This window comes from Apus apus, chromosome 3, assembly GCF_020740795.1.
Source record: "Apus apus isolate bApuApu2 chromosome 3, bApuApu2.pri.cur, whole genome shotgun sequence".
Classification (NCBI taxonomy): domain Eukaryota; kingdom Metazoa; phylum Chordata; class Aves; order Apodiformes; family Apodidae; genus Apus; species Apus apus.
The window spans coordinates 71,597,330-71,624,742 of record NC_067284.1 but is presented as its reverse complement, the minus strand read 5'-3'; the positions used below and the strand labels follow the sequence as shown (position 1 = coordinate 71,624,742).

The 27,413-nt window shown below is 39.9% G+C and overlaps 2 protein-coding genes across 6 annotated transcripts in view; one reads left to right on the top strand and one right to left on the bottom strand.

The window, feature by feature from the left end:
- The window catches only part of PPM1B (protein phosphatase, Mg2+/Mn2+ dependent 1B), a 60,175-nt gene extending 33,241 nt beyond the window's left edge, over positions 1-26,934 (bottom strand). For 2 of the 5 annotated variants that reach the window (XM_051613760.1, XM_051613757.1), the window contains exons 1-3: positions 26,713-26,934; positions 10,621-10,736; positions 565-701 (exon numbers count right to left, since the gene is read on the bottom strand). The gene's annotated coding sequence lies outside the window, so the exon portion shown is untranslated. Of the gene's footprint in view, positions 1-564; positions 702-6,703; positions 6,808-10,620; positions 10,737-26,712 lie in introns of those variants that run through there. The other 3 variants (XM_051613759.1, XM_051613756.1, XM_051613758.1) reach the window with 2 other exon arrangements.
- LOC127382890 (uncharacterized) lies at positions 12,311-26,703 on the top strand. The gene is made up of 2 exons (XM_051615040.1): positions 12,311-12,390; positions 25,878-26,703. The coding sequence occupies exons 1-2, from the start codon at positions 12,311-12,313 to the stop codon at positions 26,701-26,703; spliced, it is 906 nt and encodes a 301-aa protein (XP_051471000.1).
- Positions 26,935-27,413: the final 479 nt, after the last annotated feature.

Sequence of the window (27,413 nt, the reverse complement as noted above, 5' to 3'; positions counted from 1 at the left end):
TGGGACAAGTTATTTCCATCACTGTCTGATAAAGTTCTGATAGAAAACCAGCAGCCAAAACATTTTCACTGACCTGGAAGAAGACATCAATCTTTCCCTTTGAAAAAGTCACTCAAAAGTTGAAGCCACAGTGGACTTATAACAATAACTTAGAGATTTTCTGTAACTGATTAAAAAAGGTAACTTAAGCAGCACTGCTATTAGTGCATTGAAGGAAATACAGCCCTTGGAGAAAAAAGCCACACACCTAGACAGTAAGCTGATCTCAACACATGGTGGCAAAATTCTTCTTGGCTTTTACTGACACTGTACAGTCTTTTGTTTCCAAAAACAGCTTCTACAAAATCTTCTCTATTTTCTCCCTATCAAAGTTCTATCAAGTTCTATTTTCTCCCTACCAAAAACAAAATTAAGCAAAATTCAAACGCATTTAAAGAAGAAAAAATACATCCTTTTACCCACTATGTTCTGAAATTTCTCTTAAAATTACAAATTGCAAGTAAAATCAAAGTAAAAGCAATTATACTTTCCCATAAATTTCCAAGCGGCAGAATTTGTTCTTACCTGTAACTGTAACCTCGTCAAGGTTCTAGTTCAGTGCTGAAAGAATTAGTTTACATTCCTGCTGCCAATAACAGAATGACTTGCAAAACCTCGAGATAACAGTACAGGACACAACATCTGCTTTATTTTGGAATTTCCTAGAAAGAAACAAAGAAAGCAGTTAGCTATTCCAGACGGTTCACACCAGATTTGTACATCAACTTTTCACGAATACAAGTTTTTCCTAAATAGAAGTCCTTGAACTAAAGCTACACCTGGATGTCAAAAGACCTTTCAGTACATTCTCTAAACAATCATCCTCCCTCCCTATTTTCTTCACAGCACAGACTAGCACTTAACTCATCTATTACCTGGCATTAAAGTCCCTAAATTCAGTTAACAGAAGGAATAGCTTTTGCATGCCTACTAACATAACAGTGCTATTTGCTTAATTGTATTCATTTGCTCAAATGACATAATACACTCCTTGACTGTTTGATAAGTCTTAAACCCACCAAGTGCAAAATGTATAATTTTTAAGCTCTTTACTCTGCTTGCTTAGATGTTAAAATGTGCAAGAGTTTAAAACAAAAGCAATAAACTTCAGTTGCAAAAATATTTCAGCTCCTCTGAAAAAAGACTAATTATGTCTCTTTAAAAGTAGTTTCTATAAAACTAACCATAAATTCAGCTTAAAATGCAGAACTGGCAGATACACACATCTGAATTGTTAGTTACCTACAAAAGCATCTACGGTTCTTTCTACCCATTATTTTCAAATGGATGCAAACGCCCAAATCCTTTCCTGGATCAGAGACTACATATTTAATCTTATAAACCTTCTTGCAAACCATCTTGCAAAAGTTACCATGACAGCTCACTGTTAGAAGGAACTATCACAGAAAGAATTCTGGGTAACAGCCAGCTTTTCTGAGGCACGAAGAAAGACTTTTTCTAACACTGATGATTTTATACTGATTATAGCACTGATAAGCTGAACAAGTGATAAAGGGGAGACCTTGACTTCCAACCCACTCACTAAAGAACAGAGCTATGGCATTTCATTAAGGCTTGCCTCCTCCAAACACTACCGAGTTTTTCAACTACCAAAAAGTGTCAAAAGGAAGAAAGAGCTCAAAGAAGGAACACTTTACTACTGTTTGGAGAAGAGTTGTAGGGGTTCAGTAACATTACATTGCTGCAAACCCTGTATTTTCCCCAATACTCTCTTCTTAGGCACCAGAACAGGAGGGATGGTTCAAGGAATCAAACTAAGCCAGAAAAATTAAGTTATTTTCTGCCACTGGAGCTCTCTGAACCATCTTAGAAAATGCAGGATCAGTCAAGTGCCAGTGCAAGAAATGCAGAACCAGCAGTTGGTGCCAATTCAGGTCTGCTCAGAATATCGTGAAACTACACCTTAAGCAGCATCCACTAAATCATTAATGAATTCTGAAGAAGTACTTTGAAAGACCTAGACAGCAAACATCCTAAATCACTGTATTGGAATACATGGCAAAAGCCCTTCCAACAGATACAAAGTTTACCAGTAAAATAGTTGTTTCCACAACTTCAGGGGAAAAAAAACAAAAACAAAAAACACACCACCACAAACAAAAACAACAAACAAGCAGTGTAGATTCACAAAATTGCACAAAGTAGCTTCATTCTCTCATCTTAAACACACCAGTGACTAGGGCATAAATGCAGATTGTGTGACCAGAATGCAACTCCCTTCAAAGCACTGTCCCCCACCACCAGAACATCCCCTTAACTCGGATGGTACAGGATGTAGAAGTATGCATGTAGAAGTGCTCAAGAGCCTCAGTTCTAATGGTACTCCAGCAGCCTTTAGAAGTGGCTGACGCACAAAAGCGTATCAGAAGACAGGCATTATACTTGCCAGAAGTAAGAGGCTTGACCCCTCCCAAATTTTTCAACTCTACAGAGGATGTGGGAGCATTCATTAGACAAGGGTGATTTTTGGCCTGGAGACAGGTTGCTTACAGTAGGGCAGATCCAAAGATAGGTATTCTGGGCTAAGAGCATCTTAGCTCAGAATATGTTCCTACTTACACAAATTCCATCTACATGAGTTCTCAGAAGTGAGAAATGCCGTATTCAGTGTCCCAAACCACAAAAACATTTTAAGATATATACTCCACCACCAAACATTGGAAAAACAGGGGACACTACTCCTACTTGCTCCTGCACCATAGTGACTCTTTACTTCTCCAAATAAGCTACAAAATTTTTTTCCACATGAAAAGACAGATAAATTCATCATACAGCTTTGGGATAACATACTACTATATCTAGCCCTGTGTGCAGGAAATGCTCACATAGACAAAGGAAATGGTCTTATCCAGATTGCTAATTATAAATTATGTAACGAGAATAAAGCTCAATAATTCCTATTAAAGGCTTAACAAAATTACAAGACGCATTAAGCATTTTATTTGGGCTCCTTAGATCTTTGGAGCATGTAAACACTGAATATTTGAGCAAGACTAAGTTAGTTCAGTAAACTTCCATAATTCTTGCTGCTAAGACACCAGCACCCTATAGTAGAATAGTTTTTAATTAAGCACAACTTGAATATTCCTTCGCTAATTAAGAATTTGAATTTCATCACATGTACAGTACTTTCTTCAGAAGGGAAAGACTAAGCAACCAAAGCCATCATAAGTGAATCACTGCTGAAGAACTAAACACAATATTCAAAAAAAGGATGTTAAAATAAAAAACGCAGCAGTCTACAGACATTTGAAGAATCCTACCATGCTATTTTACACCACTTATTTAGGTATCAATTGCCGGTCTTCCTGATAGTTAAAAATATACTTAATAACCCAGGTGGCAAAACACTAATGAACCTCAAGCTGAATCCTAATGTTTAAAATAAACAAAACCCAGAAGATCCAACCCTCTGCAAGTTTCCAGACTCTGATCAGAGAGTCTGGATGTGGAAAAACACTGGTTTTATTCTGCTCCAAAACCAGTTAGATACAACCTTTTATGGATAACCAAATCATTGCAAGTGAACAAACCAAGCAATCCACTCTCTGAACATCAACAAAACGAGCTCTAATCTAATGTGCCCTAACTGTCCTTATGACATCACAATACCACTACTGCCAATATCGTCCCCACCAGAACTGTAAACTGGCTCATGCAGAAGAAAGTAAAATATTTTGCAGAAGATACCATGAGGTAGAAGAAAAATGCAACACTAAGCTTACCAAAAGTCAGCTATTATACTGCAACTTCTGAATTGCATATCCCCAACACATGGTAATCATAAGGTAATATCCCTCTCCTAAAAGAGGCATTCATTAGGCTGCTTGTTTTTTTCAGGAACATAAGAGACCATACTTAGGGAGTGCACTAGCTGTGCTGTGAGTTCACAGAGTAGCTCTTCCTTAGTCTACATATAGGATAACAAATTCTGTCTCCATTTGCTGAACGTTTCTTGGTTCTGTACAGAAACACTGTGAATCAACCAAGATTGGGAAAAGCCTTGACTTGCGTTTTTGTTGGTGCGGCTTCCCCCGCACTCCCCTTCTTCAAATGTGGAAGCTGCATTAAAATGTTCATTATTACAACAGTCAAAGGAAGGAGAATGAGCAAAAGTTTGAAACTACAAACTTTATGAAGCAATATAAGTATTTTATCCTTTTTGAAGCAATTGAACTAATATTACAGCTTTGTAAAAAGTACAGCAATATCTTTCCACCACATTTTAGAAGCAAAACCAGGGTTTCTTAAGAAGTTAAATGCCATGAAGTAAATTTAAGTGGGGTTCTGGTGAAAATTTAGTTCAGCAGTTCGAAATTTGCAGTTCAAACATTCATTGCCAGTTAGTAATTTGAACTATTCAAAGCTGAATTTCCAGCAGGAACACATTACTACACTAGTATTTTACGTTAGTCTAAAAACTTGAAAATCGTATGGACTTAGCATTCTTCCTTACTTCTAGATATCACTTCACAAACGGACTACAGGATTGGCAAGCTGACTTTTGACACATCTAGAAAGCAGTACATAAGCTATTCTGGACATTTTTTTTCCCTATCTTTAATACACATGTGTAAGGCACTTCTTTAATTCCTCTATTCTGATTCTCTTTTACGTAAGTTTTAGATCAGTAGATTCATATTATGGCCATGCAGATGTCTCGGCAGCAGCTGTAGCCTAAGCAGTATTGACTCTCAGCAACTCGTTCTGTTTCCATGCTAATGTCTGTGGCTCAGCCACACAGATACGCTACGCTGGTACAAGTGAATGCCACGATTCAATGCCAGGTACAAGTGATCACGGCACTCCCGGTACAAGTGAATGCCGGGAGCACAGACTGCTCATCTAGCTGATGAATAACTCAAACTCTGTTGAATTACACAAGCAGAAGATAAAGGAACACCAAAAGCCAGCCTTACTAGAATTCAGAATGCACATATGCAATCTACATTTACCTAACTAGGAGACTGCTGGCAAACACCTACTGCTTCCTCTCTTCTGTAACAGATCACAGTCATGCTGAGCGTAACTCAAGAACAGAAATACGGAATAATCTCTCAATCAGTTATGCTGAACAGCTTCTCAAACATCCAGTTTCAGGAATGCTGAAGAGAAAGACCACCTAACATGGTTCAGTAAAAATACCCAAGTACAGAACCCCATGAGTTACCCAATCTTCAGCTGAACTAAGAAGAAGAGAGTATTTTCAAGAGTTAAAATTTATTGCATTTCTAAGTTAGCATTCTTTAACAAAAAATCTCAATTAAAGCTACACAGGATTGTAAGTGGAGGACTGCTGCATTAAACAAAACAACAAAAAAAACCCACAGAAGTTTATTGGGGCTGCTAGGACTTTCTAAAGAAGAGCTTCCAAAAGTCTCTAACTAGCTTTATCAATATCTTAACACATTATGGCTACAGTGTAAGTCAAGTTCTAGATATGCATTATGCCTTCCACAGCAATACAGGAGTTGCAAATTGAGAAAGATGTGTTCATACTATGTATGGCTGTTTATTTTTTTTCTTAATGAAAAAAAAAAAAAGGCATGTTTCATTTTTCTTAATGCAGAGTTCACAAACATCCATCTTCCTGACAGGGATTCAAAATTCCAGCTGACACACCAGAGTGATTTACATGGGCATAAGATCATGTTTACTACTACTGAAGTGCTTATTTTTTGAGCACATTGCTATGATGTTTCCCGATGAGATAAGTTTATCATCAGCTTACTAGACAGAATACCCAGGTAGCAACTAATGAGTCAATTTTCAACCACCTGTCCATTTGTCGCCTCTCTGAACATCTGGCCTTCAAATCAATGTTTAAAAATACAGTCACTACAGATGGATTAGGTTTTTATAAATATTCATTTGCTTAAAACAAACAGAAATCACAACCTGATCACTGGTTAAATGTTCTGAGAAGGAATCCGCCACACCTGTCAAGTAGTAACTTTACAGGGCACATCTAAAGTATCCTAGGCCAAAACGGCATGTTCCAAAACCACACATCACTTCACATAGAAGTGGACTGTCTCATCCACTCTAGCTACTATAGCAGTACCAAAGAGCATCCAGAGTTTGTCATTCCTTTCCCCAGAAGAGAAAGGTTTTAGCAATTGATGATTCAGAAGTAATCTTGCAAATAAAAACTTCCTGTTTATTATGCAGTAGAAAGGGCTTAGCCCTTTCTTCCTCAGGCCTTCCAAGAAAATTTCTCGAGTCTAAGACCATAAAGAACTCTCACAGAAGCAGTTGTCAAGAAAATCAGAGAAAGCATCAGGTTTTAGACTGGTTAACTCTGTAGCAAGGATGTTCATTTGGACAAAGAAACCCCATTGTTACAGACTTCAAAACATTGTAAGATAAAGAGGTAAGAAAACTGACAATTGTCTACTTCTATTGTTAAGACAGCAAAGGTGACGGAGCTCCAAAAGTTAAGATGCTCTAGCTGTAAGATACAGTAAAGAAGTTTGATAATTTTCAAAGGATTGATATAATTGTGAGTCTCTTGTAGGAAGACCAGATTCTCTGCAGAGAGTTATCTTGACTAGTTCTTTTTCGAACAGTCTTCAGTGATTTTTAAGCCAGCTAAAAGTTAAGAGTTCACAAAAGGTAATTTTATCTGAGTGGAGAATCTCACCCTAGCATCTAGTGAGTAGCAATGCAGTTAGATCAAGTTAGCTTTTGAATGAAGTCTGGCTACTACCATTGAAGCCAATAAGGAGGTTTTTTTTATCTTCAATATGACATCCTATATTTTTGCTGGTCCTAAAAAAAAAAAAAAAAAATCAAGCTTAAAACCAGTTTCTGCAACACATCATTCTCTATAGAACCTATATTTAGAGCAAATACCCCGCAAAGGCTTCTCAAAGATACAACAGCATATCGTTTTTCCTATCAGAGTAATTAAGCCATGCATGTTAACTAATCACATTTTCCCTACCTTAAATGTATAAAACATACAATCTTAAGTGGCACCACAATATCCAAAATTTATGAGGAAGTTAATCTCTAATGTGGAGTGAGAAACAAGCAAAAAGATGAAAATTACATTATTTCAGTGATCACCAGTTACAGAAAGTACAGCAAGAATTCTCTAACATTGATGTTTGACAAAGATGTAAATCAAGCTGTATCAAATTTATAAGGGATAGGAAAAATTATTTTTCTATTTCTTTATATATGATACTGGTAACAAGGAGAAGGGCTTCCCCTTTTTTCAAGACTGCAAGGTTCTTATTCCTCCCTCATCTTCTAAGGGTAAGTCTACACATATAAATGAACAGATTAAAAAAACTTTGGACATTACTGCTGATCCTATGCAGACAGTTAGTAAAGGCATAAATTCTCTACCATGCTACTTTAACTCTTGGATCTAATTATGTGGTTTTTTAGCTGTGTTACTACTTTGCAGGTTTAAGCACAAAAGGAGTTAAATGCAAAATAAGGTCATTCAACACAATAACATCACCAGCACATTCAGGTCAGCAACACAGAAACACCAGTACTCCAAGCTGCCAAATATTAACACTTACTACGTTATAGGCCTTTCAATATTTACTACAAAGCACACACCTTGGAAAGAGATAATTCAAGCATCTGTTAACTAAGAGTCTACATACACAAAATATTTAAAAATACCTAATTTGAATAATTCAGGAACTGAAGCCTCCAAACAAGACTTGTTAAAATACATAGTTATTTTTATATCTCAGTTACAGTTTTTGAACATTTTTTTCCTTAGTCTCTTCAATGTTAGTATTTTTCTACCTATTAGCAAAGTCACTTCAGTAACAGCACTGTAGTAGTATGAAGAGAATCCACACTTAGAAATGTAAAGACATCTTAGCAATTTTGAGTGGGTCTATTTGCTTAGAAAGTCTCTTCCTTAATACTAACACAAATTTATAATCTTCCTAAATCAAGACAATTGAACTGAATTGGTTGATTTCAAATAAAGCATATCTCAAAACATTTTAAGGCAGCTATAAATAAATGCTTAAGAGAAGCAGCTGCTTCTACATGGTATGTAATGATACACTGCTGTACTGTAACAGAATCAATATACATACTATTCAATCCAGAGTATGTTATAGAACTTAGGTTTCAGATCACAGATTACTTGTCAGACTACTTCAGAGAACACAGTACTGCCCTGTGCACTTTCATAACATGCTCTACTTTTCTATCAGGCTAGAGAAACTTTTTCAGTAAAATTCTGAAGTCTTAAAAAAATTACTATCTTTAGGAACTGCAGACTGAAGCAATTTTCCATTACCTTCTTTCTGGCAGCAGCCTCCGTTATTGTTGCCTGGACACATGGAATCTTTTTCAGGTGTCTGCACTGAGGCTATCTGAACTGCTTCACTTATCTAAACAGAGTAGTTCCTGGCAAGAAGAAGCCATTTGGCAACTTACAAGCTTGTGTCCAATTAGTACTGCAACTTCAGTTTCACAACAAATAAGTTTGACTCACTTATAATCAATACTGTTTAAACTCTCCTGATTTGCTATATATGGTTTAATGTTGAAGATTCAAATAAATCTATTGAGTAAAATCTGTTTTAATTTTGCCACCAGTCAAGTATCACAACAGATCTCAAACCATATCTACAGAAGGCAATTCAAAGAGCAATATCATCAACAAGAGTGTTAAAACTAACATGCAGAAAAGACCATGCCAATTTTCAAGAAATCAATATTGGAGAGAGTACTTAAAGGGCACTGTAGGCAGTCAATACAGTAATAGTAAGCTTACATGGACTTCACAGCAAAAAGGATTCCAGAAAGCAAGCATGTTAATAATTCAATGTTCATTTTATGCTATTCACCAGGTCAGACATCAGCTGAAGGCGAATTTGGATAACACGGATTAAGACACCATCACCAGCTGCACCAAAGGTTACTGCTCCTGTACACTGTTGGCTGCAAGACATGCCCTTGTTAAACTGATTGGTGATGGGAACATCTTAGCACAAAGGTGCATGAGAGAAAACATTAACTGTAGCAAGGGGGCAGACACCCTACTCTGTCATCCCAGTTATAGAGGCAACACATCAAAGTATTTAAAAGTAATTTCTATCTTCGAAAGCTCACACCTCCATCTTAACACTTTACTACATGTAAATCTTAACTTGCATGTATTCTATACTAGGTTTAACAAGCTGCCTGGATTAAGCTAGGAATCCATAAAAAAAAAACAAAGCTCACAAAGGAATACTCAAGTATTCAGGCTTTTGCAGAATGACAGCTGCAAGAATCTAATTAATTTAGCAGTTTAAAAAGAAAAGTAGGCATTCAGCTTGAGGATTACACAGATAATTCAAGTAAAACCTACTATATAAAAAACAGAACCACACAGTCACAACAAATTAGAAATAGGTACATGAATAGAAAAGACTACTGAACTGAACCTTCAAATAGGTGCTGAATTCAGAATGAGTGCCAAGTTCAGCAGGTCTCCATCCCCCAAAAATTGAAGAGCTAGCAACCAGCTGCCTACATTAAGACTTTCTTGTACTTTTCAGTCCCCAGAACATCTCCTACCGCCTTTTCTGTGACTCCATGTGAATGTCTCCGCCATCTGCCCTGTGGCTGGATACTGTGGCTGTGTATTCCCCTTCTTACACCACCATCTCTGCAAGGGATAGCTATGTGCCCCTCCATTCTGCTGAACCACTTTGAGATCCGCCCTTTGACTGTCATGAACTTGATGTTAGTCCAGTCAACAGAACAGTCCATCAACATTCCCCCTACAACTGGTCTCATTGGACGGAATTCCACTTTGTCTACTACAGGCTTTATCCCCCTACTTCTTGTTACATCCTCCACCCTTCCCTAGGGGTAGTGTGGGAACGACACAACAAACATCATTCAGTATGTTGGAAAACTGTGCATGGAAGCTGAAGGCAGTGGAATCACTCTACTGAATGATGTCAATGGCTCCTACCATTTGATCAGTTCTCTAACTTGCACACAGATGGCAATGGTATAGCGCCTGAAGTTATGGCTTTTTTGAAAGAAATGCATCTACCATTCCTTCTAAAATGCAGCAAACCTGCCCTTTGACTGCCAGTTATTTCCTGGTATTTTGAAATTAACTGGAAATGTCACTCAAGAGCTGCAATACTGCATTCAGAGAGAAATTACAAAAAGCTCAGCACAAAACCTTGAAGTAATCCAAAAAGAGTTACTAAGACACAGCCAATTTAGTAAGACATCCCATTTTATATCATGCAATTTAGTGTACGAGTTTTGGAAGTGGGAACACCTGTGCTACCCAAAAGACAGCTTTGCGTAGCAAAAATTAGATACGTGTAGCTACCTCCTTAACTATTGTAGTTAAGCAACACAGCCACAGCTAACTTATATGCCTCTGATCATCAGTGTATTTCCACAGACTTATGCATAAGTATTTAATATTTAATAGATATTCATAAGATTATGTAGGAATAGTATGATATGCAAGTAGCCAAGAACTCAGAAACAGGATCATTTTGCAAGCCTCAGTATTCATGCTTTTCGTCATCTGATCATGAACAATTTCTAGCGTCTTACCTTGAATGTAGTACAAAAGTCAAGATTCTTCCAGATCTTTGTCCTTCTGATAAAGATTCACTTTAGAGAGACTTCTTTGTATATTAGGGGTAAATAAAGCAGAAGAGCCTGTGAGTCTGAAAGTAGTAAGATGGAAGAATTGACTGATTTATCTCCTAGTTCAACATAACATTCAATAAAATCTATAGCTCAAGCAAGCTCAAGCAAGACTGCTTACTAGTAACTTCTAGACTGGAACTAATAAAAGACATGAATCACTGAAGTGGCTAAGTTAGTCAAGAAGCTTCTGCTTGTCCAAGGCAATACAGCAAAAGCTCAGGTGAATGCCATTCACTTGTCAGAGGTGAAACTATGAAGTGAACTAAGCTACACCACTCAGTGGCCACTGTTTGCCAAGAAAACCCTGCTGCTAGTATGAACCACCTTGATAAGAGACGTAAAAGCAAATCCATTTCCAAACCAGAAACATGTACAAACATGTGACAGGGAGACAGCCTACATACACTTATACCTCTGCATGCATGTTTAACTGGAGAGAGGATGAAAAAATCTGGGATACTAATGCAAACATTTACAAGAATATATACAGATGCCACAATCAAAGGAAAAGACTAAAAGTTGAGATGAAAACTTATTCTAAATCACAGAAATTATTACAAAGAAGCCTGTTACTAGCCACTGCAGATTGCTTTAAAGCAAAAGCAGAAACATACCTGACTATTCAGCAAAATTATCTTGACTACAAGGAAGAAATAAAGTTGCTGTTTTGCCGAAAGGTACAAGAAGGGTTAAGGTACCGTGGTTAAACCCCCCATGAGGAGAGAATACCAGTATGTAACTTCTGCAGAGTGACTTTGACTACAGCTTTCTCCATTTTGGACATATCTACATGCAGCATCCAGGATAACAGCTTCTCTTCATAGGCCTGGGCAAAGAGGGAAATGATTCAGCCTCAGAGAAACCAAGATTAGTTTCCTTTTCCAGTATCTTTATTTCTCCACAGAAACTTCAAACAAAAATGCTCTACAAATTGCTTTGTTTTATTCCAAGGTTCAGAATAATGGGCGAAGGGAAGGGAGAAACTAGATATACTGATCCCTATCAAGTTGTAAAACTTCCTTTTCACCACTGAGAAAGAATATTTTTCCTTCTTTTCTTAGATGAAATGAGCTATTCAATAAATGTACCTTGCTTAACTAACAGGTAGATTTCAAGTAACCAATGCTTAATATAAAAAATACGCAAAAACAGTAAGTCACTATGTGCCAGCTATTTTATTTAGCAGCACTAGAAATAGATGCCACTTGCATAAGGAACCAAGTTTCCAAATAAGACAAAATGTATTGATCATTTCAGATACTTAGGTCCCTGCCATAGGTGATTCTTCCAAGAATGATTCAGAGTAGGGGCAACACAAGAGGTCATCCAGTTCAACTTCCTTCTCCAAGTGCAGTCAATGCCAAATAAAGAGGAATAATGCTGTTATGGTTTTATCACTACTAGCATGAACTGCTGACTTGTATTCAGCCTACTGTTCACCAGAACCAGGTCCTTCTTAGTAGAGCTACAATCCAGTCTGTAGCACTGCAGGAGGGTTACCAACCCTGGAAACAAAACTTGGCAGGTGTACTTGTTGAACTTTGTAAGACTCCTATGAGCCTACTGCTCTAGCCTTTCCAAGTACTTTAGGATGGCCACCCTTGCCTTTGAGCCACCAAGTTCTGTGTCTACCACATACCTGATGAAAGTGCATTCTACCTCTTCGTCCAGGTAATTGATAAAGACATTAAAAAAAAAAACAAAAAAACAGCAGGTCACAATAGACCCTTGAGGATCTCCAGTTGTAACTACTGTCCAGGCAGCCATCATCAGCCACCTTTGAGATGACCTTTCACAAGTTTTCACTTGTCTAGTAATCCTCCCATTCAGACTACAAATAGGAGTGTGCTATGGAACACTGTAAAAGCCGTGCTAAGGTCAAAGCAAAGAAACATCCACCACTTTTCCTGCAGCTGAAGACCTGGTCATTTGACAGAAGTCAGTCAGGCTGGTCAAGCATGACTAACCCTTAGTACAGCCATGCTGGCTATTTCCAGTCACATTCTTTTTCAAGGGCCCCAGAAGGGTTTTGCTACAGGTTGATATAAACAGCTTATTGATAGTGTTATCCAAATGAAGCAGTATTTAGCACTTCCAGAAATTGAAACAGAATGCTTTCTTTATTATATAACATAGCAAGGGTGTCTGGAACAGTGAACAGGAACCACCTCTAGGCTTCAACAATTTACAGAATTCAAATGTTCCAAAGCCTAAATATAAGAACTCTGTGCATAAAAATACACAAGTCTCAGCAAGTGAACATAGCCATCAAACAATTGAATTTCTGGCTAATTTTCAAGGCATCTGGCAACAAGACAGTAAAAGTAATGGTTATAAAAGGAAAAATCTGGTGTTCATAACTCTACCTAAAATTTATTACAGAAACTGGCAGCAGAGGAAGGGATGAGAAAGGAGTGGAAAAGAATAGCAAACGGCCAAGAAAACTTAAACATGGTTCATTAGAAATATGCACATTAGAAATAATTTCTGAAATTCCGATTGCTTACATCTTTTCATGTTGTTTTTTTTTTTTTTTTTTCCAGGACTATATTGAAAGACAATTCACTTTACTGAGACCTCTGAATTTGAAAAAGTCCAGGAACTCCTGGACACAAAAAAAGTCAGTGCCTGACAATGACAAACTTATCTCTACTAGTGATGAAGCTACTAACTTTTCACCCAAAACACTTAAGTTCCTTCGCAGTTCCACAAAACTCATGCATTAAGCAGGGAGTAGATAAGATACTCTAGCTTCACATTTAGTCGTGAACAATGCCAACAACACAGCAGATGAACAGAGGCAGATCTTTTATCCCCTAAGGAAATTTGCAAAAATGACAAAAAGCACAGAAAAACAGCTTGACTTGTTCAAGAACTTTCTGACAAACTCCTTGCCATGACCTTTGCTATGTGAAGGTTTGGTTTCTGCTATATTCTCATATGCTTACAGAATAAAGATTCCTGTCAACAAGTGCTGATTTTAATTAGAACTGGAATGACTACTGTGAAGGGACCCATCAACACCTGTACCGGGCTATGCATTTGGGGAAAAACCAAAAGAAGATATGGGCATTTTTAATTTCATTATAATAGAGGTTTTGACATCAACATTTAAATGCATGTTCTTTTACTTTAGGATTGCAACATGACTAGTGACATTGCTAACACTCACAGCTGTGTGACTTCTTAATCAGCATTAAAATTCCAAGTAAATTTAGGACTTCTACTCACAAGGCAGGATACATCATGTATCCAAATCATTAGTGTTAAGAACCAATATTAATAACTACACTCTGGAAGAACCTCCTTTGAAGCATCTCAGGGTGCAGTCTTACAAGAAGTTACGCTAAGCTGAACTGGTAACTGCTGTAGGCAGTTCCACTGTTGGAGTTCCATCCCAACTTTTGCATCAGTAGTTGTTCTCATATCCTCATGTAACAGGCTGATTCAAGAAGCTAAACTAAAAGAAAATTAATCTCAGCAACAGATACAACACATCACACAACACATCACATATCTCACTTTCACCATGAAACACAGCCAAGTATCATCATGAGGAGGAAGAGAAACACATGGTCAGAGACAGAAAACTGCAGAAATATAGCAGCACTAACATATTTAGGTAATCATATGAGAACCTTTTCCTTAATGAAACAGTCAAGATTATGAGTGTGTTCCAGAAGCAAGTGCCTGAGTGCATGCTGAGACCTAACAAAACCTGTCTTTTCTGCACTATATCAACCTTGAAAAGTGGTGAAAAAACAAATTATTCTAAGGACCTTTAACTAAAAAAGACATGAGATGCCCACCAACTAGGCAGCATGTAGCAGAAAGCCGTCTGGGTAGAGGGAATGAACTCCCCAAAATGGAGAGACACGAACAAAGCTATGTTACGTGTATTAAGTTAGCCAGCTTCCAAGATGTCACATCCGTTGTTTTTAAACAGCTGCAAAGAAATAACAACAGTGTCTGGCTGACCCAGGAAGCAGACTTACCTAGTGCTCAGCACTCTCACCTAGGGAGCACAAGATTTGATGACTAGAAATCAACACAGAAGAAATTCAGAATTAAAAATTCAGCTTCAACTGAATTACATGCTAACTACTTCTTCACCTGTGCTGGGCTTACCTTTGTACTCTCTCTCTAGGGTTTGGAGGGCACTACCCTTTGGCAGTTGAACCAAACAAGCTTTATTGCTTTATTGCCCACTCTATTTTTCCTTTCCTTCTCTGAACATGGCCGTTTAGTCCAAGTATATCCTCTCAGTCACCCAAAGACCTTCAAGGAATCTTCACTTCCACAGCAATTCAGGTCTTCCAATTCCATGACACCTTAAATCAATAATAAGAGATCATGCCATGCACTAAGTATTCACCCAATTCAAGGTGAAAAAAAGACACCCTACTTAACACAGTCCAGGAGAAAGCTTTATAGACTAAAGCTTCTCCAACTCCCTTTCAATCCTTTTCAAGAGGGACACAGCAGTAGAAAACTAGCTCAAAGGAACCAAGTATTAACAAAATTGAGAGAGAATGAAAACTAATAAGTTCCTCCCCATCCCACCCAGCAATACCGATGTCAGTGGTCAACATATACTTGATGGTTTTTACCCATGCCAGTATCAAAGAGTCATGATATCTCTAAAAGGCAAATAACTCTAGCAGACTAGTTAGTGGCAGGCACCAGAACCTGGTAATGAGAGGTTGTATATCTGCTGATAAAAATCTTTCACATGATGAACAGACAGATTAGCAGAAAACAGAACCCTGAGATAAAAGAATAAGGAGGAACACTCCTCAGTGAATAGTGTACTCAAGTATCCTCAGAATTAGCTTAAGTTCTCATAGAATTTATTCTTTAAAATCATTGCAATTTTCTTCCCCACTAAAAACACTACATTTCTTTTCCTCTCCTGCCACATTTCAGTTTCCCTCCTACAATTACAGTATCAGACTTTGACCCAAAGAAAGAAGATAAACACTGTGAGGAAAGAATCAACATTTTCAAAATTGGAACAAAATAAACTGTGCAGAAGAAAGTCTGCTCACAGGTGCACCAATTCTTCTTTTACTAGTGACAGTATAAGATGATTACTAAGAAGATAACAGAAAAGGATGATGGAGATTCCAAAACAGTGTTCTAGGACCATTACTTCAGAAAGGCTTCAAGCACAAATCTGACAATTCATGACAGATCTAAGCTGTCTGTTTGCAAGAGCTTCTGTTTTAATCAGTGCTCCAATGAATAAGGCCTATGGAAGAAGGAATAATATGGAGAGACCTATTAAGAAGTTTTTCAAATCAGCTTCATATTTCTATATGAAACTGACAACATAACCAGGTTTCAAGTCTGGACAAACTTTAAGACACCTTTCAAAAAAATTAATTACTTCTGTTATGGAGTTTCTATCTCAAGTTTTTGCATGAATCTGGTAAACGTACAAAACAAAACAACAGTGAAAACAGATCACTTCAAGTAGTAACTGACTAGTACTTCTCCTCAACATAGTCTTACTTTCCCTCTGCACAGATTCAGAAATACAGAAAACTTTAGACTGAAAACAGCATGATAATTAAATATATCTGAGAATATGCAATATTTTTCTAGGAAAATATTTTCCAAATATATATTAATAAAGGGCTTAAAAACACAATTTCAGAGTACTCTTCCCAGTGAGTTTTTTTGCCCATTTTAAATTCTATTCCCTGCCATTGACAATAATGGCACACAATCTCATTTCAAGAATGCTAAACTATATTGGAATTTTATTTCTTCCCTGCTGACTTTAAGTCAAGACTCATGTCACCTCACGTTAAAAAAAAAATTGTTCAGAAATTGTTTTGACAGTCTGTAACTTTATCTCCTTCCCTCCAAAAGTCAGATATTCTAAGTTGACAGCATTCCCTTTTTTCTTTAAATTAAACCAATCCTGGAACAGTAGTTGAAACCACATAGTAAGCTGTTACAGTTAACAACAGCTACTATTTTGAGTTCATTAAATATTTTAGAGAAGTTCTCTGGCCTAGAATTGCTTGCCCTTGTGCATTCTAGTCAAGAAAGTGAGAAGTCATCCTACTGGATCTAATGTTACAAGCTACATATTGATCTTTTAACAGCTCTTAATCTCCATCATTCTTACACTTAAATACAGTAATAAAACATATAGAAGCAACAACATGGTTCAAAATACAGCAAATCAAAGGGGAAAGTGAAGTGAAATAAATGGCATTGTTTACTATGACTAAGAGGGGATCTAAGTAATGTCTATAAATACATGAGGGCTGGGCATCAAGAAGGCAGTGACAACCTCTTTCACTTGTGCCCTGTGATGGGCAAGGGGCAATAGACTCAAGCACAGTAAATAGCACCTCAACATGATGAAGAACTTCTTTACTGTGATGGTTAACAAGCACTGCAACAGACTCCCCAGAGAGGTTGTGGAGTCTCCTTCTCTGGAGACTTTCAAGACCTGTCTGGATGCCTTCCTGAGTGATCTGCCTTATTTTTGGTCTTGCTCTGGCAGGGGGGTTGGACTCAATGATCTTCAGAGGTCCCTTCCAATCCCTAACATTCTGTGATTCTGTGATTATAGTAGGATACAAAAGACCCATGTCACTTTGGCAGAAACCTAACACTGCTTTTCTTCCACATCACACACAAGTCTAATTATTATTTCAATTTTAAAACACAGGAAAATGTTAAAACTGTAGCTTTCACCAGTTATAACACACAGGTGAGCTCTCAAGGCCTGCCTCCACAGGAGACTGAACAGCTATTTGACACTAGCAAACATGAAACTGTGAAGCATTCTCTTTCCATTGTAATTGACCACAAAAGTGGTATTGTCTTTTTCTTGATCCCACAAATTAATAGTAAAAGAGATAGGAGAGTCACATTAAATTGATTTTAGTTTCTTTACATTGTAAGAGATGCACATAATTTAAATGAGCATTGGTTGAAAAAACCTTCCACAAAACAAAGAAACGCTATTACTAAGTCATCTTTTAAATGACTGAATGCCTATGAATTGCTAGGTTATCTTTTAAATAGCAGTTCGAGTCTGGTGAACTTGTGAAAGATTTACAAAACAAGTTTTACACACCTCCTTCCCCCCAGTACTAGTTCTAACTATTGTTTTCACAAGATTGTTTTCATTTTGTTTATGTATAAAACCCTTATGACTTGAAGTCTTGTGTACAACCTTCTACGAGTTTAGAAGTGCTCCTCAGAAACAGAGTCAGCCACTGCCTAGACTTTGGATTATTCCAAGCAATTAATCCACCAGCCTAAGCAATTAGTAAGGGTAAGAGCATGAAATAACTTCAGATCAAGTATTGATTATTTTAATATTATCATTAGAACTACAGTAGTATTTTTCACACTTGCATTCCATAAATGAATGTTAAAAAAAGACATCTCAAAGAAAAGCAAAAGTGAAAGAAAAAAATCACTTGCTATTACGCATCTTCTGGAAAAGTGATAGAGACTCACAAAATATGACAAGTTAGTAAATGGATAAATATTTTATTTGAAGATTCAGTTTGATACACCTACAGGTAATAGGCCCACAGTTAACACTCACTAAAAGTGCCTGTAAATCCCACCTGTAATTAGACATCATTAATAACCTCCTTAGAGGTGTCACTTCAGTTCTGCTGATGACACTCAAAGCAAGATGTTCTTGAGTCTTAACAGACTGTACTGTGCACTAGGGCTCTACTGAGATAGATGAAGCTTCTTTGCCTTCTAAGACATAGGACTGACTAGGACCCAGGGGAGTCAATGGACTACCTCTGTTAGGTCTGGATTCAAGTTTTACAACAGCTGAAATAAGAAAAGCACTTCATGTTTGTCTTGAAAACTAAAGAAGAGTAACCTCTTCCTGAGAAATCAGCCAGAATATTTTTTTCTCAAACGTCCCATAGAGAATCAAACTCAATGTCAGTCAGCAGAAAACAGTGCCTACAATTAGCACTGTATCTGAAGAAAGGTTTTGTGCACAAACTGGTATGCAGAGTACCTTCTGACCAGGATGAGATTTTCCTGTTGGCAACCAGAACAAATAAAACAAGTACTGTATTACTATACTAGGGAAATAGAGAGCAGGAGTAGAAAGAAACTGAGAAACCATCCGTACTAGATTCACCTTTCATACCTTTACAGAAGCTCTCTGAAGCCAGTACTTTGAGTGTAGGGCCCACAATTAACAAGTCAAAAGAACAATTTCTTTAGCTTCATATAGTGAAGACAGAACTGTTAGAACTCAGCCTGCAGTACCACATAGCTTCAGCACAGTACTTCTCATCTGAAGTTTCAGCAGTTTTTCAAGGTCACAAGGGCGATCACAAACACAAGTCCCTCCCCACTCTAATTCCTAATCCACCACCCTCAAAATCCGATCTAGCTGACTCTGAAAGGTTCAATACACCATTCATTTTCAAAACCTTCATTCACTTCTCTCCTAGAATCATGGTCCAAAACTACCATATGTGGTACCACAGTGTATTAGCATGTAGTAGAAAAAGGCTACAATATACAACAAAGGCAACTTTAGACCTGTATTTATTTGAAGGAGGTTTAATAAGCATGTTGAATACTCTCAAAAATTTTATCTAGGCTATAGAGAAGACACTTTCAGCACCCCTTAAGAAGCTGCCCTTAAAAACACAATTTCCTACTTCTAGATATGCTGCCTGAATCGTAAAGGGACGGGGATACTCTTAACTCCTCCTAACTCTTCTGGAAGAAATTTTAAATAGTAATAAATGTAAAGAGACAGTAATACAAGAAACAGCAATAGTGAAAAATAAATAAATATAACCTCGGGAAGCTGAGCTATGGTGTGTGCCATGTCCCATTCCACCCCTCCCCACCCCCCTCAAGTTTTATTGAAACTGGCTATGATCTGGAAGTTAACACAAGGGTAAATATTTCAGAGACAATCAGGTCCTATGAGTTTTGTGGAGATAAATAGTCAGATCAAGAAGAGACATCCAAACTAGTACCCCTTGAGGTCAAGTCGAGCAGGAGCTCAGCTGTGTTACCAGAAACAACCTCCCAGGACAGCAGGACAGACAGTCCCCCAAACACATTAAAATACTTTCAGAGCTCACAATACAGTACACCCAGAAAAATCCAACCACAAGACACAAAGCCACAGGAAGTCAGGCTTCATAACCTGGTGCTCACACAGCTGGTTTCATTCTTGATTAACCAAAGTCAAACCCTGAAAGAACTACTTTCCAGAATTTATTGCAGCTCTTAACACCAGTCCTTTTCACACACAATTTAAAAACTAGGGACAATAACTTGGAAACAGCGATTCAGTTACTAGTCAAGATAAACAAAAAATCCTTACTCAGAGAGCAGCAGGACAATTTCTACAGTTCTGCCAATAGCATTTAGGAAGCAGGAAAAGGCAGAAGCTGTTCCCCCCACAGCTTGACACCCACTGCAACGCTTCAAGGTGCCTTTTAAGAGACCCTGTTGGGCAGTACATCTACATTAGCACTTTAGCTTGGATCAGGAGCATACTTTTGAAGTTAATCTGAGTCACCCCACTCACTGTGCTTTGGTTTACATCTCAGAGAAGCTTCTGAACACATCATCTGGACATCTCTCATATTAGTCGAACCAAAACTCTGGAAAACACCTAATACCCGGTAATTTTTGGAGCATACTCAGTCCACATAACCAGACTAGTCTAAAATAAACTCTCATTAAGTACATTCACTGTGGACACTGCGTCTAACTTACTGCTTCACTCCCCAACCTTCCTCAATTGCAGCATACCACTAATGTAAATATAATCGATGTGGCAGATACTGCCCTTTCATTTAAGAGAACACTGAGCAGCAGTAACTAAACCCACAGACTTAAGCTGCCAACCCACACCTCATTAGCCCTAAAAAGGAGGGCTGCACCATGAATTTGAGTATTCCTTTTCCTGACTTAACTATAGTAGCACTCTCCCAACATTCATCGGCTTTTGCTTTCGCTCCTTTACAATTAAGAGTATCAAAAGCCAGTGGGATACATCTAGGAAAGTTCTCTGAATAAAATTTAAAAAACCCCAAGATCTACACATTTCATGCATCATCTACATCTACTGTTTTATAAAACTTTTTAAATAACACTGAAAAAACAACTCAGTAATCCACATCAATGGCTTCACTGTAGCTGCTGATAGGAAAGGAAGAGCAGCATGTGCTCGATAACGCTTTATATTACTTGCACATCAGCTTAACCAACAAAGCTGCCCAGATAAGAGGTTTTTTTGTTTTTGAATAAGCTGACCAACATAATATTCATTGTTTCAGTTTTCCACTTGAATAAAAATATCAATTCTTTACAAATAGTTCCATCATTTGAGATTTGTTCTCCACAGTCATCAATTTTCCTTTTGCTATACAAAATTTTAAATACAAGATCATGAGTTTTGAACAAATAATACATGGCTTTAGTAGGACAGAAGAGCTGGTGATAACAGGCCAAAGCAGTATTGCATGAATAAATTACAATGAAATGCTATCTCCTCAACACACCACCATCATCATCTTAGTTCATTACCTCAAATAAAAACACTTCTTATACCAACAATACAGAGACGTGCTTCCTCTACATTCAGTAAAGGTCAAGTTCCTACACTGGTGTGCAGACAGAGAAGTAGGATTATTGAAGAAGACATTTTCTGTTATATTCTGATCCCCTGGAAACTGCGAAGATCTACCGATGCTTTCTTTTGTGACTTACCTGGAAGTTTGTGGTCATTAACTTGTCATTACCATATACATTAAAGAGCCATCTTAGCCTAGTCTGAAACAGCCTTAAGCAAACTGACAGTTTTTCTAAGCTCAACTCATGTTAACTCTTGTGAAAATAGACTTAAGCACCTAGTTGTACCAGTTATTTAAAAGAAAACTCAATGAAAATGTTATTTCTCATCAAAGATGCAGAGAACCTATGCCATGAGACAGTAATGTAGTAACATCATAAAATGATGCATTGAAGCAATGATAATGAGAAACTAGTGACGCATGGGGAAAAAGAGTTGGTGAATTATTTTTTCTAGCAGAACAGTATCTGGGCCTGAATAATTTCTTCTGAAATTATTAAAAAAAGGCTGTTCTCCACTGAGATATTGGGTTTTCCCTTCTGCAGTTTTCTACATTGAAACACCTTTGTGCCTTTTCTCCCAATGTAAGTTTTTATAAAAGTCAGAAGACTGATTTAACCTGCACTCATTAGCAACCCTTATGTTTCATCTTGCCAATAATGTCTCAAGAAATTCATATGAGCTTAACTGCTCATCTCAATTGAGCAGGTATAGCTCATCTCATTTATCTCTTACCATCCCATGCAAAGCTTTTCAGACCAGTTTTCTTTTGGAGTCACACTTGCTAATTCTTCAGAATTATTCCTCAGATATCTGTACCATGTGTTAAAGCCAGATAAAATCTGTTGAAGATTTATTTGCCAAATTTTAAGCATTTCAGCCAAAGTCTACCATCCTAGACATCTGCCTAACACTGAAACACATTTGCCAAATAGCTGAGGAGTTGTGAGATTGTCTGTGAAAGAAGAACAGTTTTGATTATCTTTTGAAAACTCAGCATCCTTGATCTTGCATTAGGGATGCATCTTTCACTGTCTAAGCAAAAAAAATTATCTTTTTTTGGACTTTTATAGTCCAATGGTATTTGAATTTGGGTGGGTTTTTTTAGATTAAAAATCTGAAATTACTTGTCTAGATTTTGAAATTAAATTCCAAGATTATACGCATACTAGGTACATTGAAGACCAGGACTAAACCAGACCTCTCAAAAGCTTCTTAAAACATTCACCCTGCATTCACACTGCTAATAGACAGTGAGAAGGAAGAAACCACAGTTCACACACTGTACATCTATAAGCCTAATCTTGAAGATGATAATGCATAAAAAACTGAAGTACAGAGTTAAAAAAGTGACAAATAGGGGAGGAGCCAAGATAGCGAAAATTTTTACTTTTAACAGTTTTCTAAAGAAATCACAATTGCTCTCTTCCGATATAGAAAGACAACCAATGTTCACATCAAACTACTAGGTTGCTAAAAGACCCAAGATGTGAATGATGCTTCGTTGCTTCTTCATTTTCACAGACAAGAGAAACACATGTAGTGCTGAATTGGGAGCAGAAAGAAACCTGGTGTAACAAGGTGGCAAGAATTAAGAAAAAAAACAACCAAAACAACACAAAACCAAAATTCAGAGTACTAGATACAGTTAAGGTGGTGAGCAGAAAGATTCAATGTTAGAGGGAGAAAAGCAACTATAGGCTCAAAGATATGCATAATCTGCTATGGAAAGTAATCACTTTCCGTAATTCACACACGAAGTCCAAAGCTTGGATTCTTTCAAGGCCTTCTGATTCACTTGGGAGACAGCTTGCAAAAACCAATGGTTAGCTACTTATCTTTCAGTGCTGAGCAGAAAAGAACAGGTATTTAGCTCTTGCTAAACTACAGCAATAGGTCTATATGGCCCATCTAATTATTCTTCCTAAACTGATGGTCCAAGACACTACCAAATTATCAATTTCCAATGTTTTGTGAAGGAAAAAAATACAACACCTAAAACCAAAACCAACCAAAAAGCCACACACAGCCCCCAAGGAACATTATGGTAGCATTTAGCCAAGTGTGCTGCAGTTTGCTTCATACAAGAGGGCCAGTACTCTCCCAACAACTTTGTTCTACTTACAACCCCATCCCTTGCTGCAGTCTAAATAAACCATGTTCCAAAGAGATTTATTCTTATAACACAAATACTTCACAGACAGATTTTTACATCCAATATTAGGAGTGGATTTTTACTGCCTCTTCTCATAATACGGAGGCAACACATTCATGTAAGAAATACTCACTACTCTCAGTCACTCATTCCAAGTACTTCTGACACCGAGCACCTTTAACAACTATGTTCAACACAAATTCAATAAGCTTTACTTTTGGTTGTGATAATTTTGTATTTCTGCAAGTCAAGGTCTCAAGTTTAGTAAGTCAGAATCTGACATTAGTGATCACCATTGGCACAGTTTGAGTGAACAATGAGAATTCCACACCAGAGGCAAGAAGGTAAATGGATTATGCAGGATAACTATTACAAGGCTACTGTTCCTCCAGCTCCCTACCTTACTAACTGACCACCTCAAAGCTATCACAATACAAAAAAAAAAAAAAAAAAAGGTTCTATGCACTCTTTATACAGCCCTCTCCATGCTACATTAATACTGTTTATCTCATTTTGGTGTTATGTGCCTTAATTAAACCACATATCCTATTTAACAACCTCCTCTAAATATCTGTGTAGAACAAGAGATGAGGGGCTGGGTAAAGAAATAATACATTCTATGACAAACCCATAGAACGTGGGATATACTTATGCAGTTTATTCTTTTAACTGAGCCAAAGAGCTTTCCATTCTAAACAGATCATCTTTTCAAAGATGTCTAGCCTTCAAGTGTTGCACTAACACTCTTTCAAACACAAGTATATGCCCAGTACAGAAGACTTCATACCTTCTGGACACATGCATTCAGGTAAAGTATTAAGGTACATATGATGCACAAGCAGAGACACATTCAGGCCTCTGAGCCACACATATGTGGGGCTTGTCTAGACCACTTTAAGGGCTTTTAATTAGCTGCTGACCTGTCAACACTATTACAAGTGCTAGTTTCAGCAAAAGCTTACTCTTAAATTAATGGACAATTTAGCCAGTGGAACAAACAGAACACGAAAAGAACACCTTTAACAGAAACCCTATTGACTATTCTGTAGCCTCCCTTAATCTGATAATCATAATAATCACAAATTGCCTCATCTTAATTCACTTTTTTAGTTTCCACTAACTGTCACAACTATAAAATATTTCTATCTAGTCAAGAAGAGCAAAGAATTCCTGCAGCCTCCCACCTGCTAAGGACACATCTGGGACCCTGAACCAATTCATCATCCCTCCCTCAAACCATTTCAACTTTTCACAGTCACAGCCAAAAAAGCCTGCCTTCTGTCTCCATACACAGACTTCCCACTAACTCAGCAACACAAAAACTCCAGTTTCCCTTTTGCACAAATACCATTCCCCTGATACACACACGTATACATAGCCTAATGTAGTCTTCACACTGTGTATGTATAATCCTCACAAACTCATCCCATGCCCCCCCTTTTCAAATGTACATAAACCTCTCAGACTCCGCATCATTCATTTCTACTTCTAAATAGCCACTCAATCCCCATCATTTTCTCACAATCCATGGTAATCCCTGGAAATTTACTCACAGGAAGAGTGCACTGATGCCCTTATAGACAGAAATTTACACTGCCTGATACACCTGTCACAAATACAGATTACTACAGTTCTACAACTCCCCAGGTCACGCACAGACTTTTCTCCAAACAGCACCATCGTGACAACAACACAGGGCATTTGCTACATGTTTTCCAAGTTATATCCCATGGTTTAAACAACAAATATCCAGCCTTTCGGTTTCATCACAGCGGAGAGACACCAATTCACAGCTCCCCCCCATATTGCCAGGACACAGACTACATTGCTCGCCGCCATAACCCATCTCAACGCAAAAGGAACAGGGCTCACAGAGGTGGTGACAGCTAAGTCTCTCTCTCAGTGTGAGCACCACACAAAACCAACTTACACACAGTAAAAACATGCATGCCTTTCTGTCCACATACCATCTCATATTACACATGAAGGTCTCGCATATTAAGTCTAACCACACTGGCCACTAAACAAAACAAGTTCAGAACCTTGTAGCAACCTGTTACCACTGAGCCTGTGAGTTGTACATAGACTTACCACCCAAACTCTTCCTCCTCTACACTTAGAAGCCAGCCAACTTACCACCTTACTTCTAACAACACACACAAGATTGTTTATCTATAATTCCTAAATTCATGTGCCCTCACGTACCACTGTTTCTAAATATGTGTGGTTTTATCCACCATCTGCATCCTCACGGTAAAACACACCCCTCAGCCTACCACAGCACACAAAAACAACACACAAACAGATTTTTCCAGCTACCTCCAGTCCTTCAAAATCATTCCCTCCCTTCGACTAGCCACAAATTCTATACCCGTTGGGTTCACGGAGCCAGCAAGCTCCAAACTACAGGAGAAAACTGCCTTCAACTACGCCAAAGGCGCCCAGGCAGTGCCCATCCGCCCGTGACTTCACACCCTCCGCGCACCACCACCCTCAAAGGCACACAGGTCCAACGACACCTTCTCCCTCCAACACCGGGGTCCGTACCTCCCATCACTCCACCCCGTCGGTAAACACCGGGCCCCGCCAGCCCCCGGCCCGCCACTCCCCCAGCCCCAGCCAATACACGTGCACGGGCCCAGCCCGCCGGCCGTCCCCTAACCCCGCTCCGCACGCAGCTACCGGCACGCCGGCCACCTTCGACCCCTTCCCCGCCCCACCGGCTTCCCCACCCCATACGCAGCGGCCGGCGTGCGGAGCCGGGGCGGTCAGCCCCCCCCGCCACCGCCCCGGCTCGACCCACCGAGGCTCACTGAGAGGGCGGGCCCGCCGGTCCCCAGCCCCGGCTACATCGCTGGGCTTGGCTTCATCACCGCTTCCTCGCCTATCCTCTCCCGTGCGCCTGTCCCGGCTTTCCCACCGGGAGACCGTATCGGTGCGGCCCCCGGCCCGCTTTTCTGCCCCGACGGCAAGAGGCGGAGGCCGGGCCTGCGCGGCGTCCGCCCGCTCCCCGGGGACGCGCACAGAGCGGGCCCTGCTCGCCGCCCCTCCGTGCCAGCCCCCGCTTCGCACCGCAGGCGCGCAGGCCCTGCCGCTCGGTAACACGCACGCCCAGGCCTGGCCCGGCCTCTCGGCCCTTTATCCCTCTACGCCCGCCTCGGCCCGAACCAGCGCGGACACGACCCGCTCACCCGCGCCCCACGGCCGGCCCTGACCCCTCTACCTGCCGGCGGACAAGGATCGGCGCTCCCCGGCGTCCGGGCCCCCGAGCAAGCCGGCAGAGCCCAGCCCAGGCGTGAGGGGGCCTGGCTCGGCCTCAGGCGCGGGCCGCCCCGCGCTGGCCGCCGCCGCCCGCAGCCGCCGCCCGCTCGCGCACTCCGAGCGCCGCCAGCAGCGCCGACATGTTGGGAGCCCCGGTCCCAAAGGCCGCCGCTAGGCCCGCCCTCCCCGCCGCCCACGTCAGAGCGCACCGAGGGAGGAGGGGGGGGGGGGGCGGGCGGGCGGGTGGGGACACGGCCCCCGGCCCCGCCCCCAACGCGCCGCCACCGTGCCGGCCCCGGTCGTCCCGCTCCTTCCCAGCCTACTGGCCGCCGCTGCCGTCGCTCCTCCCGTCCCGCCGCTTCCCGGTGGCCATTGGCCGCCTGGCGCCGCCGGCCCTGCCCTCCCTCAGCGCCACCGGCCGGTCTGTTGGCCGCTCAACGGCCAGCCCGCCCGAACCCTGCTGTCTGATTGGGCAGCTCCCTCTGCCCCGGCAGCGATTGGCTGCGGCGCCCGTCGATCGGCGCGCCCGCCCACGGGCTCTGGTCTCCGCGCTCGGTTTCATCCGGCCTCGCAGCCTGGGCGGGACTGACGGACGCGGCTGCCAGCGACCGCCATCGCCCCTCCCCGCCGCCCTGCCCCCGCCCCAGCCTCTCCCTCCCGGCG

Coding starts and splice junctions, on each gene's coding strand:
- LOC127382890 (XM_051615040.1), top strand. CDS start 12,311: ATGGCCACCCTTGCCTTTGAGCCACCAAGTTCTGTGTCTACCACATAC. Junction 12,391..25,877: donor CATTCTACCTCTTCGTCCAG/GTAATTGATAAA, acceptor GGGTTCACGGAG/CCAGCAAGCTCCAAACTACA.